The sequence below is a fragment of the Zonotrichia leucophrys genome, chromosome 6 (assembly GCF_028769735.1).
Source record: "Zonotrichia leucophrys gambelii isolate GWCS_2022_RI chromosome 6, RI_Zleu_2.0, whole genome shotgun sequence".
NCBI lineage: Eukaryota > Metazoa > Chordata > Aves > Passeriformes > Passerellidae > Zonotrichia > Zonotrichia leucophrys.
The window spans coordinates 5,974,611-5,996,700 of NC_088176.1; the positions used below are offsets into that span (position 1 = coordinate 5,974,611).

General features: G+C 43.2%; 1 protein-coding gene and 1 long non-coding RNA gene across 2 annotated transcripts; one reads left to right on the forward strand and one right to left on the reverse strand.

Moving 5' to 3' along the window:
• The first annotated feature begins 820 nt into the window (after nucleotides 1-820).
• On the forward strand, nucleotides 821-9,195 carry PRLHR (prolactin releasing hormone receptor). The gene is made up of 2 exons (XM_064717204.1): nucleotides 821-1,897; nucleotides 6,812-9,195. Exon 1 carries the CDS (start codon nucleotides 821-823, stop codon nucleotides 1,853-1,855), a length of 1,035 nt encoding a protein of 344 aa, XP_064573274.1. The 3' UTR covers nucleotides 1,856-1,897; nucleotides 6,812-9,195.
• On the reverse strand, nucleotides 861-5,616 carry LOC135449839 (uncharacterized). Its single transcript, XR_010440857.1, has 3 exons — nucleotides 5,364-5,616; nucleotides 5,085-5,223; nucleotides 861-996 (listed from the first exon to the last, which is right to left on the reverse strand). It is a non-coding gene; the product is annotated as an uncharacterized LOC135449839 (long non-coding RNA).
• Nucleotides 9,196-22,090: the final 12,895 nt, after the last annotated feature.

The window sequence follows — 22,090 nt, forward strand, 5'->3', positions numbered from 1 at the left end:
GTGGCATAAACATTTATTTGCCTTCAGTATGTGATTAAAATTCTATTTTACCGTCACATTATAGCAACAAAATTACAGGTAGTATTTTTGGACACTCTGGGGGCTCTGGAAAAGCTAATCTAGGATTAGATACTGTGCAGGTTCATGTTAATGAAAGTAAATTGATTTTTAGATGTGAGGGGCAATTATAGATGCACTGGAAGGAGAGGGGTATTTTCGAAAGGATATTCTAGAACTAATTACTATCAGTAAAAAACACACAAAGACCAACGTAATACCCAGGGCAGCCAATGGGGATAAAAGCTTATACATAAATCTGTCATGACCTAGTAGTGAAGACTGTTTAAAAACAGTGATCTTCACTTAGCTTGTAAATGCACATCGCCCTCTTTCTCACTCATATATTCTCTCTCTCTCTCTGGCACACACACACATACACGCTCCTGGATTTGCAGAAGACAGACATCTAGGGCACTTCTTGGCATCCACAGGAAAATCACATGGGATTAAAAACCCCCAGCAGTAAGTACTCACTGTATTAAATGTTTATTAAGTGGCATGCTGTCAAAAGCTAGATTTAATAGTAAATACAGGAGGGCTATAATGGAAATTGGTTGTATTTGATTTTTCTTAGGATTTGCTGAAAGCTGCCTCTCGAGGGTTACAAGTTCACCTTTTGCATTTCCAGCTGCTTGTTTGCTATCCATGTGGCAACCTCTGGACAGGCAGTGATCCATCCCTTATCCCCCCTGATTGAGTGCAGGAGCAGCGCAGTGCTAACTACTTCACTCAGCTGACGGCAGACAACAAAAGGAGGAAAATGATGAATTCGGACAATTTAACCTCCCAAAGCTTTCTCTCTGCGATTCACAGCAACACCAGCAATTTATTCTCAGGGCTCCAGTTCGTTCAGTCCTTCAAGCCACTCATCATCCCCTGCTACTCGCTGGTGGTTTTTATTGGTGTCATCGGGAATTACCTTCTCATCTATGTCATCTGCAAGACAAAAAAAATGCACAACGTCACCAACTTTCTGGTAGGCAATCTGGCTTTCTCAGACATGCTCATGTGTGCCACCTGTGTGCCCCTGACCCTGGCCTACGCCTTTGAGCCCCGGGGCTGGGTTTACGGGCGCTTCATGTGCTACTTTGTTTTCCTGATGCAGCCTGTCACGGTGTTTGTGTCTGTGTTCACCCTGACTGTGATAGCTGTGGACAGGTACTGTGCCACGGTGTACCCCTTCCGCAGGAGGCTCACCATCCCCATCTGTGCTTACATCCTGGCTGCTATTTGGCTGCTGAGCTGCACTTTGGCTGCCCCAGCCTTGGTGCACACCTACCACGCCGAGTTCCCGGAGCTGGACTTCTCCATCTGCGAGGAGTTTTGGTTCCACATGAAGAGAGATCGCTTGGCTTACGCCTACAGCACCCTCATCATCACCTATGTATTGCCTCTGGCTGTCATCTCCCTGTCCTACCTGAGGATCTCAGTCAAGCTGAAGAACCGTGTAGTCCCAGGCAACGTCACCCAGGGCCAAGCTGAGTGGGACAGAGCCAGGAGGAGGAAGACTTTTCGCTTGCTGGTCTTAGTGGTGGCAGCCTTTGGAGTCTGTTGGCTGCCCCTGCACATCTTCAACATGATAAAGGACATTGACATCAGCTTGATTGACAAGCAGTACTTCAACTTCATCCAGCTGCTGTGCCACTGGTTTGCAATGATGTCTGCTTGTACCAATGCCTTCCTCTATGCCTGGCTCCATGACAGCTTCAGGGGAGAGCTGAAAAAAATGTTTGCCTGGAGGAAGAAGAAAATTGGACCCGCTACAAACTGCATTATGGCCAGTGTGGTGCTGTAAATGAGAGCTGGTGGGAGTGCACCTCCTTTGTGCATGAGCGTTGTAAGTCTTTTCCGCTTTTAATTAGTCCTCATTCCTGACATTTGCCCTTAGGGCTCAATTATAACAACACAAGTCCCATGTGCACCTCCACTTCTAATGGAGTATGGCAGGCAGATGTCATGCTTCAATAATAGCTTTATTGCTTTGATTGGAGTTAGAAGCCAAGGAGATGTAAGCACAATAAGATACAGGGATCCTTTCTAGCTGTGTTGAATATTACTGTCAGTACAGACACGAGTTTTGGGGACAAGGAGAAGCAAGGATGAAGAGAAAACCTGAATATCTCAAAGAGGGAGTGTTTGGATTGGGTAAAATTTAAATCTGTGTGTCTACCCAGAGTCCATTCCTTAGCACAGGCTCTAGGGTAGAGGACTCACAGCATTCCTGTAGTCCTTTTTGGGTTAGGGCCATTTCCTCATGCAGCCCCAATTCGCTGACCCTACTGTGTCAGCTGTGTTGTCCTCACAGCCTTGACAGCACCGAGATGAATTCATCATTCCTTGAGGAGATGATTTTGACATATGGCAATGCTGTCATCAGCTTTGACCTCCAGAGAGAGCCAGAGGCTTTGGCACTGCCCTTCTGGAGGTGCCCCAGGACACAGAAGGGGCTGTGGATACTGAGCCAAGCATGAGCACTCCTTGGCCAGTCAAACAAAGAGCTGCCAAACACAGAGGACGGGCAGGCACTCTCCTTTGGAGAGTCTTTTGGGAAGAAAAAATTTCCTTTGACATTCACCTTTCAAAGGGAATTAGAAGCTATAATCAGCCTAGTGGTTTCTAGTGTGTTCCTCCCTGAAAATATCTGGTATAACAGTTAAGTGCAGAGGACAAAGTTCTGAGAGGTTTCTTCCAGCCTGCTCAGCTGCAGTCGGGGATAGCACGAGAAACTTCCTGGCACTGAACTGCCATCAGCCAAAAAAGCAGCACAGTCCAGGGGCAGCTCTGGCCATGGTCAGCAAGGACATCTCTCTGACCATACCTGCACAGAGACTTCTCTGCTGGGGGCAATGAAAATGGACAGGAGGGGAGGGGGTGAGAGAGGACGGCTGCTTTAGTTTGTAAATATAATCCTACTGTGAATCTGTGAAAATCATTTTGCTCATCGTGTTTCAGTAAAATTAATCTGATAAAAAAAAATCCCGGATCTGTATGCATATCCTGTGAAAAGTGTTGGGAAAATATTTGAAATCCCATTTCACAAACTTGCTACAATTTCAAGTTGTTTTACTGCTGGTAATGAGGACATTAAAAGCTGATTACAGAGGCACTGAATGAAGGTCCATTTAAATTGGGTATTACTTGCATTCACTCTCTGATTATGTGTGCCTGCCTTTCTTACCTCTATTTAAAGATTTGAGTGACCTTCTAAAGAATGTTTTGCTTTTGCTGAATTTCAGGAAATTGTTTTTCCTTGAAGCTCAAAATAGTAAGTTACTGGAATAACTGGTCACTTTGAAAAGGCAAAAAGACCACTTCTAAACAAACCAACCTAATTTTAAAAGCTTTTCAATCTCATTTTCAGGACTCTTTTAAAGAGTACAGAGAGCAGGACACCAAGGGAGCACTGAAACAACAATGCAGAAAGCAGCTTCAAATAACAAAAAATCCTGATTTTTAGACATTTTTCTTCTGTGAAATTAAGTAAATTCAAACTGCTAATTTTTCAGGATATAGTGGTCAATTAAGATTGATGTGGCTCATGATGTCTACAACCTCCTGCACTAAATACAGACAGTGCTGTCACCCAGAGAGATTCAAAGCCCAGTGGAATCCTCCCAGACTTCTAAACCACAGCAGTCCTGGGATCTTTTCCTCCTTACACATCATATTTCCCCCTCATTTGCCATCACTGCAGTTTGACTTGTTCATGTTCTCTTGAACGATAATGACTGGAGATGGCGACTGCCAAGAGCTGCATGAGGCAAACAAGGATTTCTCTCTCTATTTGCTTTTCCTTGAGACAGAAATGAAGAGCTGCTCAGGGCACAGATTGTTCCCACAGTGACAAATGCAATCTCTCTTCAGGCTGCCTCTGGAGCTGCTCTTAGAGCAGTGCCAAGGTCTGGCAGCTCCTGGAGATGCCCAGCACAGCTGGCACCCTCATCTAAAAGCTGGTTTAACCTGTACATGCCCCGATTCTGTCAGGATGGGAATTTGCAGCACAAAGCTCAGAGCCTGCTCTCATTTCAGGCCCTCCTCACAAGCAGGTTTTCAGATGCACCCTGAAATTATCTGCATTCCCCAGCTGTGGGCTCCTGCAGATCCTTCTCTGTCCTCCACAGCCCCCTTGGTCCACCTCAGTGGTCCTGTAATGCCATTTTTACAGGTTTTCCCTCCACAAAGGAGGTACAGTCCTGAGCTTGAGGTCTGGGGTTTCCATAGGGCAGAAGACAAAGAACAGCCACATTCACTGAACTCCCATTAACTGTTAACTGAGCCCCAAGAATCTCTGCCCAATTTAATTATTGTTTTGTCTGATATCCAGAGTAATAAACAGTAATAAGATTTAGAGGCACGTTGATGCACTTCTGTAATCCAGTTATTCAAATAAATATATTGAAAGCTGTCATGTGAAACGTGTTTGCTAATCTCCACCCCTCTCCAGGGAACTGCTGCAGCTCTTGGAGGGACCAGGGCTCATCACTGAGGCGTTTTTGGTGGTGTATTTTTTAATTGCAGTTTAAGAAATCACAGCACACTTTTATTTTGTAGAGTAGCTCGGTTCAAAACTTGATAAACCTATTAACTACACTAGTGCTTGATCAAAGATAAACTACTCCCTGTGGTTTAGAGTGGGGCTGGCATTAAAAGGCAATGCACTCATTAAACACATAGAAAAGTAAGCCAGTGTTTGATCAGGAATTAGATTAGAAAGTGACCAAAGCTCACTAAAGCTGAGATCAGGCAGCCAAAGGAAAACAATAAAACCTCACTTAGGGTCAGGTAGAGTTGGTCTTTCCCCAACCTCAGGGATATCCACTCAGAACAGTCACCAAAAACCAAATCACATTGCTTTAAATAAATGTTCCTTGTTCTTGACAGCAGAAAACTCTGAGTTATATTTGCACCGTGTTTGGGGAATGTCAGTTTATCTGGGGGGCAAAAGCAGCTCCTGCCATAAGGAGGAGCAGGGTGAGCCTTTCACAGCTGACAGATAGACTGGGGAAAGCTGGGGGTTTTCATACCTGCTGGACAACAGGTGCTCTGAACAGCTTTAATTCAGCAAATTCTCCTTGTTGAGGTGTCAAGGTTGAGTTGTAGTTAGTTGTTTAAGGTGATAGAAGCTGAAAATACAGGTACACCTGTATCTGGAGATAAAAAAGTCTGAAAGAGAGAACCCTACAATGCATCAATCAATCTCCCCACCAGATGAGAAGAAGGTAAAGACAAAAACAATACTCTGTTGGTAAAGCCACTGCCATCTTGGCCATTTCTACATGAAGAAATGTAGTGCAAACTTTTACCTTCAGCCCTTCCCTCTCACTGCTTTTCTTTTCTCAGGAAAAATTAATCACATTCCTCTTCTTTACCCTGGAGAAAAGGTTGCTCAATGATCAAAGCAAACATTTCTGCCTCATGGAAGGCATACAGAGAGGGAGAGCTTTCGAAAGGGAAAAGGGTTTCTTAAAATGAAGAATATCCTCTTCTCTCTTCTTTCTGTAAGGCATACAGGCTCTGAACTGAACCATTGGCTGTGTGGACTTTCAGCTGACCTGGCCTGACACTTGCAGCTCTGGCTCTTGTGTTTACCTCAAGTAAATACTCTCCCCATGCTCAGTGACCTCATTTTGGGTCACAACCATCACTAACTCTGATCCTTTGCACCTGATTTCCCTCCACAGCAACAAGATGCTTCACTCAAAGTCCCAGAGAGGAGCTGCAGAGGCATCTGAGGTATCCATCCTACAGTAATGGGGCTTTTCCTTTGGAAATGATTTCCACAATCCCTGTCTCAAGAGCAGGTTTCAAGTCCATTCTTACTGTGTAGTGACATAAGCAGATGGGACAGGCTTCCCCAGGCTGATCTCAATAAAATTTTGTATTATTTATTTCTCTGCTCCCTCCTCTCTTAACTCTCCCATAGACTTTTGAAGCCATTGATCAGCTACTCAGTGGAAGCTGGACCTTCAAGGTTGTTGCCACCTAAATCAGGAATATTGGCATTTTCTTATTGTTTTATTATTTTCTTGCTCTCTGGGGAAGAAAAAGACATCTAAGTGCCCTCTCTTTTAGGAACCCACACAGGATTACACAGGGATTGGATATTAGGAAAAAAAGTCTTCTCCAAATGGCTGGTCAGGCATTGGAACAGGGTGGCCAGGGCAATTGGGTTCTCACCATCCTTGGAGGGATTTAAAACGTGTGTAGATGAGGCACCTGGGGACATGGTTTAGTGGTGGGCATGGCTATGCTGGGTTAACAAACGGACTTGATGATCTTAGAGGTGTTTTCCCAGCTAAATGACTCAGGACTAACTACTTGATAGTCAGGCTTCCTCCCTACAGGGCAAAAAGTGAGAGGTAAAGGGCATGAAGCCCAAATGTATCTCATTGGGAGTTATGTCCCTTTAGGATCTATAAATTTACTCTCTTCACCAAGAAGCAGATGGGATTGACTTTCCCTTTCTACAGCTTGCTTTGCCAAATTAAGTCAATGAAGTTAGTAATTTATACAAATAATAAAGCACACACTCAAGAGCTCCTCGATTCATGTCTCCAGTCCATTGGAAATCAATTTGAGATCACTGCTACCTATTTGAAATTGACTGAGCTCTCCATTTTTTGCATCTTGCTTATGTTAATTATCCCATTGTAATTTCCCTGTGGTTCTTTGTTTTTGTTGGGTTTTGTTTGTTTACTTGTTTGTTTTTGTTGTCATTTTGGTTTTGTTTTGTTTTTTTAAATTTCTGCAGGGAACATCCAGAAGGAGATGATGCCAAAAATCTCTACACCTACACTTCCTACAATTCCTACATTTCCACGAGGCACTGGAGCCAAGCAGCAGCAGGAGGACTGCAAAGAGAAGCTTGCAGCTTTGAGTGTGGACATGATCTCTGCCTCTCCTGCTGAGCACAGCTCTGGGTCTCCAGAAAACATGCTGGAAAGGCAGCTGGTGGCTCCCAGCAGCAGGAGTGGTTTTAATGCTGTTCTTCGTGAGGAGCTGGGGCTGGGCATCTCTCAGTGCAGCTCAGCTTCTCCCCAGCAGCATCAGCACAAGGTGACTGCTCAGCCCAGGGCAGCTCTGCTCTGGGGAGGATGATCAGCTCGAGGTGTTGTCTCTCTTCCTAGAGCTTCCCAGCCACTGGAGATGTGCTTGTTTACTCCATCACACCCACAAGACAGGTGAAAATGTGAGAGCAAACGACATGGGAGCCGTGGTGCACTGTCCCAGGCTGCCACCAGCCACAGATGAGTTTGTGACCTGCTGTGCTCGGGAGTGGGAAGGAGAAGGAACAGATTGCGCTGTGAACCAGCCCCATCGTGGGCTCCTGGAGGCAGGGCAGGAAAGAAAGCAAAAAACCACATTTCTGATCTTCAAGCTAACAATAACCTGCTAAAGGGTGAAAATGCAACCACTCAGAGCCTGCTCCTGTACCAATGCAGGAGCCACTCAATCCTTCTGAGAGCAGAGTCCCTCACCTGGGGTGTGTCAGCTCAGTGTATTTGCTTTGTGGTATCCTTCTTCCCTCCCCTCACCCCCTCAGTGCACAGGTGCAAGCCAGACAAAAGCAGGAACATCCCACTTCTGTACAGTCCAGAGGCACAGGAGTTGAGGGCAAATGCACTTGTGACAGGGTTTTTTTTAATAAAAAAAAGAAAGTTTAGGGATGGAGTTCCAAGGCAAATATTCAACCAACCCACTCCTCAGCTACTGGATGAAACTCTGGAGGAAGTAAGATGACAAAAAATATCATGTGCAAGAGGTAGCTATGAGCTAAATAACCAATATATAATACATATAAAGAATTTCAAATAATTACATTACAAAATTATCACTCAGCTTTGGAATTATTTCCCCTCAATTATTGGATCATTTTAAAATGCAACATCTGTTAATATGCATAGATTTAAAAAAAATAAAGATAAATTTGAAACCATCTGAAGCACTTAGCATATGGCAGACCTGTTTAATCTTAACAAGTCAATAATATTATCATTGTGAATCACTCCTTCATTAAAACATGTATTAATGTCTGTTGCATAAAATAATGTCTATTTGTAAAAGCCTTTTGTGCCACCCATGCAATTGTCACTTGTCACAGCTAATTCTAGATTGCTTTGATACTGCCTCCTCTTGGAAAACTGTCACAGGCTGAGGACAGAGGAAATGCAAATCATCACCTGTCAAAGTTCTGACAACAACACAGACAAAGTGAAGATTTTGAAGACCTGTGTTTTGCTCTAGTGACAAAAATATGGGTTTCTTTGCTTTTAAGGCATTGTGGAAAACACTGTTCCAAACAACTCTGACCCCCCCATAAAACCTTGTGTACAGTGTCTGACAAAATTTGCATTATTTCACAGTCCTTAACATTCTTTGCTTATTGCTAAATGAAGAAACTATTCACATGAACAGCTTAATTTACAGTGTTGAAAATAGGGATAATTAGGCAAGCACTTTCTCTTCCAGCTCTCACATGAGGGATTTAAAAACAGGGATGGAAGGTGGGCTTGGAGGAGGCTGGATTGACACAAGAATGGTGTTAAAATTTTTAACAGTTGCAAATGAAAACTAAATGAAGAGTGTCAGTACAGCTTTCTAAATCTGAAGGTACTTACATTCAAATATTGAGACTCAGTGAGGTGGATAAAAGGTAATGTGGAGCTACAGTGAGTTTCACAATTCACCTATTTAAAAATAGTTGCAGAAATGGCAAACCCTACAGATTACTCTAAACTACAGGGGGGAAATAGAATACAAGGGAAGTTCCAACCTGTTTACTGTTCTACAATATTCCCAAGTTCCCTTTTGGGAATTAGAAAAACTTTGTTTTGTTCCCCCTCTAGATCAGAAGGCCTCAGGATGCAGCAGTTCCTCCCTCCACACATTTTGTACAGTTTCTAGGGGAAGGAAGAATCCCAGATCTGAGATATCTCCTGCTAACAGCTCAGGGAGATTGGAGTCCATGTGGCACAAACCAAGAGGCTAAGCACAAATACATGTAATTATCATCCTAATATACAGCTAAAACTAAACTCTGAATTGGAACTAGTAGGTTTATCAAGCACCACCTCATCACAAGATATTAATATAATTTTCCCTTCAGCATTCAGCATTAAAACATTTGATAAAGTGTCTGGGTCTCTATTCACTGAAGTATTCTTGTAAATTATTCCTTGTTTCCCTGGAACCTGCTAGTCAGCTGTTTTCTCACTAATTCTCTCCTCATTAGAGAAACAAAACCTGTTTTCCCTACCTCCAGCATCCCTTACATCCCATTTCCCAGCAGAACTGAGCCTCTGATGAACACGGTGTCCTTCCATCACCATCAGTTGCCCCCAGTCCAGCAGGCAGAGCCTTTAAACACCCACAGGACCCCCCCTGCCAAAAGCTGACAGTGCTGCTGCAGGCTGGGGTGGGTAGGAGTGCTTTAGAGAGGGTTCAGCTCATTAAACAATGTTTCCCAAGGCTGTGTCATCAGGATTTGCAATTACATGTAGCCAGGCAGAGCCCACATATGCAAGACAGTGATTAAAGTAAGGATCTGATACTAATAAAGCAGCCTATTACAACAGAGTAAAAAAGTCTTTCCTAATATATTTGGAAAATTAATACGGAAAAAGAATTAATGAAAATAGACAAAAAATATTTGTGGGTGCGTGAAGAATTTGATATTATGTTTATTCTAGACCTATTTCTCTCAGAGTCCTAAAATGCTGTCCGCAGTTGTTATGTTCTTTCTAAAAAAGTTTCAGATTTCATTCCCATGGATTTATTATCCCCCTTTTTGGTTCCAAGTAGGTCTCTTGCTCCTGTTAATATTACCTCACCTATTTTCTCTTGCCCTGGCCATCTGAAACAGGCAGGTGAGGACCACACAAGCTACAGACCATGCCATGTTTCCCCTGTTTGCAAACCTGGGATCTGCCTGAGCAAGGAGAACAATCTATACTAATTACTTTTCTCCCTTGTGAATGAGAAGGTAGCAAAGCTCATTCTGTGACTTTAGATGGTGTTTATTGTTTTCCCTCTGTCCAGGCCCAAGGCCCATTCATAAGGAGAATTGGGTTTGTTCTGAGAGGATTTACAGTAGAAAAATTCTTTTGACTTATTGCCTTGTTTTCTTTCATTGCTCACAAAGATTTTATGCTTTCCAAGATTTCTTTGGCAGTTGAAGGTAAGATGACTGATAGACAAATCCTTGATTGGTCTTTTCCTTCCATTCTTAGAAACTGAATATATTTGCTCCTTTCTAGTCTTCAGATGCTTATTTACACCCCATGACTTCCCTAAAATAACCCCAAGTCGTTCTGACATTAATCCAGTCATATTTTTCTGCACTATTTTGGGATGAGATGCATCAGGCTCAGGCAGTGTAAAACTTTCCAGTTCTCCAATACCTCCTTTCCATTTCCAGGGAGGCAGTTATCCCAGCATGAGGGAAGTTAAAAAGGTGACTAGAGGCTCATCAACAAATACTAACTTAAATCATGGTGTTGGCACTATTCTGTTTACTTTGCTTCACTCTGAGAATCCTGTATGTTCTTTAGTCAGTTGTAGTGGATTTGATATGCAGATGCTTTACTCATTTGAGTAATTAAAATGATTAAAACTGCTTTGAAATCCAATTCTTTGCAATTACACACAGCTTTTCTCCTCCTGGCTTTCAAGTGAACAAATTTCCTTACACATTTCCAGGCTATTAACTATGGAGCCACAGATTCTGGCACTTGGGATATCCCAGATGGGGATACCTCTTAAAACCCCCCAAACTGCAGCTGTTTGCTGTGCCATGCTGTACAGCAGTCCCTGATCCTGCCCTTGGTGAACTGTGAGCTCCCCATGCTTGTGGAGTGATGGATGTTCTTCCACTGCCACCTCCTGGACATGACCAGGGCACTTGAGAGATGTAGTAATAAAAACATTAAATGAACTTGAAAATATGCTAAATCAAGGACAAAATATCTAATTTTGGCCATAAAGTTGGACATTTTAAATCTTTCACTCGACCCTTTGAGTCTGACCCCAAAGCAGAGCAGTGGGGGTGAGATGACTGAACTCTTCTGAAGATATGTGTATAAATTATAGATTTTAAACAATGTTTAAATATTCAGCTTGACACTTAAAAAAGAATACTCACAACCCACCAGGAGTGGGTGGGGGCTGCACAAACATGAACCACTCCCTTCACCACACAGAGCCAGTGAGGTCTCTGAAGACATCCCCCTCTGACTTGGCCACCTGGCCCTAATGATGACTTACTTTTAATTAAAACTGCCTTCAAAAGAAGATGCTTGATTAATGGCCTGGGAGACCTTGAAAATAGAGTCATTCCTGCAAGAGGAAGGTAATTAACTTTTTTAATCAGTAGGGGCTGACCTCAAGGTCTAGTGAAGGGAGTCATCAGCAAACTCACTCCCACAGACACATAGCAGAGAGCTCTTCTACATTACTGGAGACCCCAGGGAAAGGCCTGGGAACTGGACTTGGTACACCCAACCTGCAGAGCTGCCTCATCATCTCATCCCATCATCTCATCATCTCCTCATCCCCCTGCCTGGCTGGGAGCAGTCTGGGCACTCCCCTGGGGCAGAGACTCCTTGTGCTTTCTCCTCCCTCACCTCTGACATGAGCAAAGCTCTGGCTCTTCTCATCTCACTCTGTCTCAAAAAGGATAAAAACACCCAGCTTCCAACCAGAGACAGCACCAGTCTCTGCATAACTCCTCAGCAGCACAGACTCCCCTCACTGTCTCACAGGGATGACCCTGGCAAACAAACAACCATCAGGACTGAAGGCTTTCTCCTGGCAGATGCCAACAGTCCTGCAGCACAAACATCAGCTTCTGCTTTCCTGTTCCTCACCTGGCACAGGTGGGGATGCCTGGCAGGGACAGTTAATCAGGTCTTGTCTGAGATTACAGTGAACTCCTGCCTTTCACAGCCTGCATCCTCAACCTGCTCTCTAATTCCCTACAGGAGAGGGATTTATGCTTTCAGTTTTATCTCCAGTTAGTTAATGGTCCATTACTGTCAAAAGGACAGCCAGAAGTAAAATCCTACAGGATTTATGTTAAGTAAAACCCAAAATCTGCAGAAGAGAATGTACCAGAGAGAGGGCACAGGGAACACACAGAGGTGTTAGCTGTGACACATGTGATGCACTGTGGCTTGGTGCCAGCTCCACAGCCAGGCAGCACAGAGCAGCTCTGGGTCTGCAGCCATCAGGACAGCTCAGAGTCCCTCCCCAGCATGGTCCACACCTGCAGAAGGAGGCCACTTTAGGCCAGGAAGGACAATTCAGGACAGCTCCTAATTCTAAACCCCTCACTGCCTCACCACCAAGCCCTGCTGGCCCTGGAAAGCCTGGGACAGGGAATGTGAACATTAATGCTGCTGTGTGACTTTCCAGCCATGCTGCAATTCCCTCCCTGCCCCACTGAAGTCTGCCTCACCCTCTGGATGCAATCACACATCTTCAAGGAGCCCATTGCACACACCATGCAAATCCCTGCCAGCACTGAGAAATTTTACTGCCATTGCTTTAAACTGTTTCATCTGCTGAGCTTCTCAGAGATCATAAATTTTTATATTTTCCCCCACTCCCTCTTCCTGCACACCTAGGAGCACTCATCCCCAAGGAAATCTGTGCTTGTCCAGCAGAACTATGTCTGCTGGCACAGACACAAAATAGAGCTGTGCAAATCAGGACAGCACAAACCCATAAAGCTCACTTTTATCCTACACATTCACCCTACCAGGAAGACAATGTGAAGCCCCCAAAACTGAAGGATCACTAAAATAAAAATAAACAACAAACAAACAAAAAACCCCAATCAAAACTCCCCCTACCAATGGGCTGCATGCATGAACAAAGCACGACTTGTGTATTCCACAATGTGTTTTGTGCTTGTGCAGGACCAGCCTGCTCCACCCCTTGAGCCTCACCATGGGAAAGCAGGAGCACCACACTGGTTCCCACCAGTGGCACTCTGGTGTTTCCCAGCAGCACATCCAGTCTGCCCACTGCTCTCCAAAGTTGTTTTCTACCTGTTCTCCTGACTCTTTTCATCTGCTTTAGTGCAAATTCCCTTGTACATCTCCAAGCAAAACCAATTAATGTAATATTTACAGCAAAGGAGGAGGAAGGTAACTGTACCAACTCATTGCTTTTCATGAGCAGGACACACAGAGACTTCAAGGCAGTCTTTTTTGTCCCTTCACACTTGATGGAGTCATATTTACTACATTTCATTTGGATTTTTTCTTTTTTTTGGTGATTTATTTCTAATGGATTTTCAGAAATATAACCCTGGTCTGCCAGGGTTATATACACAGACAGGAATTGCATTAACATAGGCTGTGATTTGTGCCCTAGCATTTATTTACTATTTCTGTAGTAAATAATAGGTTACATTGTTTGTGATGGTTGATGTTTTTGCTAAGCCTGTGTTCTATGTAACTAGATAAGAGCAATGATAAAATTCAGAAATCTTAGCTAGTGAAGGTTGCCTTTCACAAGCTATGGCAGAAAGTTCTGCGTTTTTTGTGCCCACGTTAAAAGGTTTGTGGAAGTGCTGAATCAATGTTGCACTGGTTTCATGTGCAGCTCAGAGGGAAGGTTCAATCCTGGCCAGTTATAGCAAAAGGAATTTTAGAATGTGTCAGGCCCTTAATTATTGATGGTCAGGCAGGGATTTCAGCCTTTGGGAAGGGAGTCAGTGCCATTAGTGGAGGCAGAACCCTCCTTTATCACAGCTCCTTCCAGCAGGGCTGGCTCTCACAGAACATTTCCTTTAATTGCTCTCTGAGAGGACAGGACATTAGGCAATGGATCATCATGCTCTGGCTCAAAGGGGTGTTTGAGAGTTGTGCTGCATGAATGTCACTCCATTAAAGGCACATGTCATGGCTTTTGTTCAGGAAAGAGTATCCTGGATTGCAGGAAAATTGCTGCATTTCATCAGTCCAGCATGTTTATTCAGCCTTTTGAGCCTGTACCATGTCAGAGTCTGATGCAGAACCCACTTTTTTCCCTTTTGAATGAGAAGGTATCAAAGCTCATTCTGTGACTTTAGATGCTGTTTATTGTTTCCTCTCCATCCAGGCCCAGGGCCCATTCATAAAAAGAGATGAGTTTGCTGTGAGAGGATTTGCAGCTGAAAAATCCATTTTGACTTTCCTCATTGCCTTGCTCTCTTGCACTGCTCACAAAGATTTTGTGCTTTCCAGGATTTTCTGGCATTTGAAGGTAAGCTGACTGATAGACAAATCCTAGATTAATCTTTTCCTTCCATTCTTAGAAACTGAATACATTTGCTCCTCTCCAGTTTTCTGATGCTTATTTACACCCCATGACTTCCCTAAGATAACCCAAGTGCTTTTGACATTAATTCTGTCATATTCTTCTGCAGCATCTTGGGATGAAATGCATCAGGCTCGGGCAGTGTGAAACTTTCCAGTTCTCTGTGTGCTGTTGCCTCCCTGTGCTTTTCCATGTGGATTTCCTCCTGCTCTGCTGCTGCTGCTTGAAGCCTTTGCACTTGATCTTTCCCCTTAAAAACACACACACACACACAAAAAAAAAAGACACAGAGAACTTTGGCTTTTCTAGCTTTTTTTATTTGTTGATGACCCCTTCCTTTTAATTTGCTGATGAACCAATAATAATAATAACCTGTGTAGTCTCTTTCCCTTAGTTTCTCAATGTATATTGAGAATTGTTTCTTGCTGATATCACTTGTAAAATCCTTTCCTCTCCCTTCACATCTTAAAATTTTGACTCCTCTTGCTCCTGCTGTTCTTTGATAGTTGTGACAGAAGCCTCAATCACTGCATTCTCTAGGCAAATTCTCTGTTTTTAAATCGAAGAACTTGAGACTTTTTCATCATATTTCAAAATCTTCTCCAGCATTTGTTTTTGAATTGTGATGTGCTGCTCACATCACAATTAAAGAAGACATGTCAGCATCTCTGTGCTGCTCAAAAAAAGAGCTGGAGTCTAACTAAGAGTTCTGTCCTGCTTCACACTGCTCATTTACCCATGACATTTTTTTTCTTCATTTTTACATCTACTTTTTAAAAGCTAAATTGAATCGAGGGTTTTGTAAGATTTTCACAACAATTCCTTGTCTTTTTCTTCCTTTTAAAGGGAATTTTTAGAAAGAAACTTCCATTTGAGCACTACTGAATAGAAAATTAAAGCAAACCCAAATATCCCTGAAACACATGAAATAGGAGGGTTTTTAGTGTTTATTTATGAAAATACATCAACGTGATCCTGTTGTCTTTAACAGAAAATAAGACACACTCGTTAGGGGACAGATCAGAGCCCCTGGGCTGCTTTTCTCTCTCTGGTACTGCTTTTCCCTGAGCCAGGCACGGTTTGTTCCATCCTTCAGGACCTGGCGAATGTGTCCAAGCTGCCCCAAGCCGGACTCCCGAACTGCGAGCCCCGAGCGCCGCGTTGGTGGAGCGATGGATGCTCCTCCACCGCCACCTCCTGGATGCCACCGGGGCGACTTCAACCACCAGGTAAAAAAAGCTTTACGTGAACTTGAAAAGATGCTAAGCCAAAAATTCAACCGCCCTTCCATTCCTACCAGGAAAAAACCCAAAAAACACCCTCACCTTAGGAGGCCCCTGCTGGGCAGCACTCTAAATGTAATAATTATTTGTAGAGACCTCTAAGTTTTTTACTAATCTTCAGATTTCTACTGCTATGAGCTGGATGCTGTGAGATAATCCTGGAAAGGCATTTTCAGTTGTACACAGCTCTTAGTGTTTGCAAAAGCACAAAGAGTGATGTTAATGGAAGTGAAGGAAACGTTCAGGTCTGTCAGACTGGCTCTGTTCTGTGGCTTGGCAGAGCAAGAACACTTTACACCAACATAAACAACCTACTGTAAAAATTATCATACTTTCTAGTTTTCAAAGTTCTAGGACTGTGCCTGTGTTTTAGTGGTTTGTTTGTGTGGTTTTGGGTGTTTTTTTAATGTCATTCCCTATATTGCTTCAGATGTTCATCAGAAGCCTGCTAAAATTTCTAATATGAAAAGAGTTAGGAGACACCTTAAAGGTCATCTAGTTTCAACCCCCTGCCATGTGCAGGGACACCTTCCACTATTCCAGGCTGCTCCAAGCCCTGTCCAACCTGGCCTCGAGCATTTCCAGGGATGGGGCACCCACATTTTCCTTGGCAACCTGTGCCAGGGCCTCACCAGTGTTACAGGGAAGAAATTCTTAGCAATGTCTAATCTAAACCCACTTCTGTTCCCCCTTCTCCCTTCACTGCAGGCCTTTGTACAAAGTCTCTCTCCAGCTCTCTACCTGCTCAGGAACTGGAAGGGGCTCCCAGGTCTCCCTGGAGTGTTCTCCAGGCTGAACACCCCCAGCTCTCCCAGCCTGTCGCCATGGCAGAGGTTCCAGCCCTCTGAACACCTCTGTAACCTCCTCTGGACTCACTCCAGCCCCTCCGTATCCTTCTTGTGCCCGGTGCTGGACGCAGCACTGCCCAGCCCTCTCGGCTGGAACTGGAATAACATGTGTGACGCAAGAATTCTGTATAGACAGAACTCAGACTGATAGCGCCTGCCTCCAGCAGGTGTCAGTGGAAGCTACAGAATGGAGAAACTGCAGCAAAGCCAGGCTCTATTTACCGTTCATTCCTACAAGATGCTCCAGGGACAGAGGGAATGCTCCATTCTATGAAAAAATGTTATTTCCAGCCAGGTTACTTAATGATTTTTTTCCTGCTTTGATGTATGGCTCAAAAATTTGCAAAGCGACTTCAGAAGAGGCCAGTGATTAAGCAGGTGTGAAATATTTATTGAAGGGACAGTAGATACATTTGAAACATTTGAATTAGTGACCCAATTCACTCATATTGCTGCAGGGAGTTAAGGATCTCTGGCTTTACTCCCTGGAGTAGTGCTTTACCCAAACACACAGAAAGGCAAACATAAGGTTCTCTCAGCAGCTTAAATCCTGACATTTCCTAACATTTGAGTGCTTTAGATGTTACTGATGGTCCTGCAGAGGATCATCCAGTAGAGATTTTGCTGGCAAGCTCTTGGAGACAGGAATGTGGCAGCTTGGGTGGACTGTGAAGAAGGGCACGTAGGAGAAACTTTGCAAGATTATGTGCAAGGTAATGGCAACTTCTTTATGAAAAGTATAAAAATATTTTCATCTCAGTGCTCTGTTGTTAATGAGTTCACACACTGTCCTGGTGCCCTGTGATGTTCTCTGAGGGGGGGCTTGTGAAGGGCTACTCTCGCTTAGGGAGAAATGTTTCAAATGCCAGCATCATTTCAGTGACACAATTGGAATAACATGTGTGACACAAGATAAACACTTTAAACACTGATGTGGTGTGTTTCCCCAGAAGGTTTTATCAAAAGAAGTTCCTACCCCATATCACTTGAAGATCATGATGCCTCAGTACCGCTTCACAGGAATATTTTAGCCTTGCTGAATATTAACAAGGGGTGAGCCTACCTGTCTTGTGTGAATAAAGCATTTTGTGTTTTATTAACAGGCTCATCAGCACACATTTGCAAAGCTTTTCATGATCCTCTCTCAATTAATCCATTTACGTATTCAGAAATGCAAATTTTTTAAAACATGCATCCATCATTGAATAATGACTCTAAAAGTCTTTAAAGACACTTGGACTAATACACAACCTAAGTTTCTATTAACATCAAGTATTGCAAAATAAATTAAAAAAAAGACTTAATCTCAATATCCATTAACATAATTTACAATTCTTTAGCAAGAGAAACTCATGCTCATTTACTCTGAGATTTATAATTAAAAACTCTGTCTTGAATTCCCAGCATCTTCATTTCTATTGTATTTTATTCAATAAGTTGCATCAGAATTCAGTGGAAGAATTAATAGATGATTTTTGATGCATTATGTAAACTTTTTTTCTTGAAATATGAAGAATGAGGGTTACAGAATCTATCTTTAAGATTCAATAAAGTATATGAGGAAATAATTTGAAGTTGACTGTAAATAAGAACCATTCTTACTCTCACACAGGAAATTGCTGTCACCAGTTTCCATAAAATTGAGGAGCTGCTCTGTTGGTGTTTTGCATCTAACATTTCTCTGTACACCCAGTGCCAGCCTTTACTTCTGTAACAAGGTTTCTTTGCTAAAAATGGCAATGTGCCACTTCTAAAGTACCTGAGGCTTCTCACAGGCTCCTTTCCAGGGACAAAAGGGTCGGGGTTTGGGTGACAAATGCAGGGAGAGCAGCTGTGGGTTTGGTGATCAAGTGTCAGCCAACAAAGGGCTGCTCCTCTCTTCAGGAGGGTCTTTCACAGGAGGTGCTACACCTGCAAACACTGGATTGTGTTGCCAGGTCCCCCGGGCCCAAGCTAAGGTGCTTGGACACCTCTACGGTGCCAACATTTTGGGAATCCTTAGAAACTGAAGCTTGATAATATTTTTTATATCAGCTCTTCACAGGCATCCCCAAACAGGGAAGGAATTCTTTACCTGTAGTCATGTGAATCACTAAAGAGAATACCATGAATTTGAGAAAAGCTTTCCCCACCACCAAACTTACAAATCTTCCTGTGCCTCAGTGGGATTGGGGAGAGTGTGACTCATCCAGGGAGGATTTTCAGGTGTGTTGTGTGTTGTTTCAGCTAAGGACAGCTAAACAGCCAACTTTGGAGGAGTTTGTTATACAAGATACCAGAGGTGACCATGCCAGTGGAGCTGCTACCCAAAATTTCCATGGGACCAAAGGACACAAAACAGGTTCTTCTCGGGGAGAAAGGCATGGAAACTCTGTTGGACACTTTGCAGGTGGGAGGGAGAGGTAGAGCCCTGAGCTGCCCAGGCTGCAGTGTGGGCTGGGTTAGAGGGCAGTGGGGTCTGAGGTGTGATGGGACTGCAGCAGTTCCCACCCTGTGACCCCAGACAGGCACGTGGGTTAGCTGCTAGCTGGGATGTTGGGCCCTGACACAGCCCTGACCTGAGAAACTGCATCAGAACTGCACCAGAAACTGCATCAGAAACTGCATCAGAACTGCACCAGAAACTGCATCAGAAACTGCATCAGAACTGCTGCTGGCATCCCAGCAGCAAAGGAGGGAAAGAGACACAGGAAAAGTCCCAGCTACTGCAACAGTTTATTATGAGCTTGTACCACTTGGGCTGTGAATGTCACATCACAAAGTGATCTGCTGCCCTCATTTTCTAACAGTCAGTTGTGCTTTCATCCACCTTGGTGAGGAATCAAACCACGCTGTGAGAATAAAATCTAGCAAGGCTCTGTGTGTATCCACATGTTTAGGGAAAACTATTTCTTTTTTTTAAAATTATTTTTATTTTAAACATGTGACACTGATTATCTGCAGATACTTGATGTGCTTATGATTTCAATCAGCATTTTGTTCATTCACTGCCTCTTGGTTTATTGATTTATAAGCCCTTTAGAATGGTATGATTAGTCCTAGCATTTTATTCTCAGTGGGGGTAAAATGGTATTTCATTATTAACGTGTTAGAAGCTATTTCGCACTGACAGTTTGTTTTGAATCCGGGCAAGAGAAGTGACATTTATATTTGGAAGTGGGAGATTGACACAGAAATTATTCTGAAATATAATTACAGTAAAGGCAAATGCAGAAGAAGATAGAAATTCCAGCTAGAGTTTCTGGGGGCTGCTCTGCCATCAGTAACTAACTCCTGCTCTTTTCCCAGCTCAGCGTAATGAGACACAGCGGTGGTCCCTGTAGGCACTCACAGGAGATGCAGCATCAAGATTTTTACACATTTAAGCAACTCAGCACAGGGCTGTGAGTGAGGATAGAAGGCAAATGCTGTTCTACAGCCTGCTCTCGCTATCCCAGAAAGCTGCAGTGCTGTGAGGACACCCTGTGCTGGAAAAAGGAGGAGAGGGTTAGTGGCAATGAGCAGACAAAGAACAAGTGAGCAGAGTCCAGAGGAGAATGTGGGGACTGGAGCATTTCTTATGAGGGAAAGCTGAGGGAGCTGAAGCTGTTTATCCCAAAAAAGGCATGACCACGTGGGCACAAACTGAAACAAGAATTTTCATCTGATTATGAGGGAAAACTTTACTGTGAGGGTGATTGAGCACCAGAACAGTCTGCCCAGAGAGGCGGCGGAGTCTCCTTCCCTGTAGATATACACCAGCCACCTGAGGGCAATCCTGTGTCACCTGCTGTACCTGAACCTGCTTTAGCAGGGGAGTTGGACCAAGTGATTTCCAGAGGTTGCTTCAAACTCCAACCGTTGTGTCCTTCTTTATGCACCTCTGCAGTCAGGCTGGTTTAGTTCAGTGTTTTCCAGGGTGGGGATTTGTACCTCCTTGCTGCCTAGCTGGTCCTGCACCACCTGCACCTGCTCCAGGCTCCTTGTGAGTGCCCAGAGATCTGCTTGGATTTTTTTTCCAGGAGTCAAGCTGACTTTGTGTGCACTCTAGGGCTGTTAATATAAGCTCTTCCCATTTTTTTCCCAAGTTAAACATCTATATTACATCACAAATGTGCCTTTTCTTGCCAGTGTCTCTTCTCACATACTATAAGAGAACTCAAGAAGATTTTGGGCTTTAAAAGTAGATTATAGTAGGATTTTTTTCTCCAAAGGATTTTGATTTTAGTGACTGACCCTCCGTTACTGAGGTCTAAAGAAACTTTTCTATTGATGTGAGCAGGAGCAGAGGCCAGGGCTGTGTTGGAGTGTTGGGAATTTCTATTTTGGCACTAGGGCTCATGCAATAGGGACACTGCAAGTTTTCATACAGAAGTTATGGACAACCTATTAGTCATGCTGTAAGGAATATACAGATCCAGAGAGCAAAAATGAGTCAACATATTGCACTAAACTAGGTGCCAAGCATGACCTGATTTGTTGCTCTCCCCTCTGGAGCAGATTGAGTAAGAATACAAAGTGGCCATCATTGCATTTTTTGTGTGTTGGGTGATTTTTGTGGTTATTTCTCAGAGGTACATAGAATCTATTACAATGTAGTTTTTAATATTTAATATGTTTTAAGCAGATTAAATAAATAAAGTAGAGGGGCTCAAAATTATTTTACTTAAATGCATAGGCTTTTGTTTGTGTAGGACTGAAACCTTATTCTATGCCAGTGTGCATGCACTTCTGCCTGAACTTACTTAGAACAGCAGTACTATTAAATTCTCAGGATGAAATCCTAGAATCCTTGCTGAAGTCAACCAGAGCACTGCCTCTCATTCCAGCAGGACTGAGATTTCAGTTTTATGCCTGGTCCAGTCCTACTTTACCTCTCCCAAGCTGCTGTGTTCTGGTGGCTGATCTCATTACATTGCACTGTTTCATGTTCCTTTCTAATGAATGGAGTCAAATGTGGATCCACTATCCATGCAGACTCCCTTCACAAAAATGAAGGCAAAAACCCCCAAACATTACAAATAAATATCCAGCTTTATCTGAATAACACAGAGAAGGTGACTCAATGACTATGGAAAAACAAATATATTTGTTACTAGAATTATTCAGCTTCAGATTAAGAAGAGTTGAAGGAAACAGAATGCCATTAGATACAATCATGAAAGATATACGAGAAATTACAGATCATCATAGGTATTTTTCCAACTAACATTTGCCTTTCACTGTGGTAAAACTTTTAACTGAAAATAACCACCAGAATTATGCCATGCCAAGCAAAATGCTGATTCCTTCTTCATGGGAGAGGGAAACAACACAAAAAACCCCAACAACCCTAAAGTGGTTTTCAGGGACGAAAGATTCAAGGACTGAAAACTGTTTCTTATTTCAATGAGAAAAATCAAAATTTCCATGAATAAACTCATGGATGGAATAGTAGGACTCATCTTTAGCCTAATGATGACATCTGTTTGCAATAACACTCCATGCCAGTAAACGATGTTATTTTAACTAATCTATTGGCGTGGTGATGAAAGTGACAGTAAAATGTTGATATGAAAGTTAATTTCTGTGTTTGGCCTTGGGATCCATCTTCACAGGCACAGGGTGAGTGCAGAA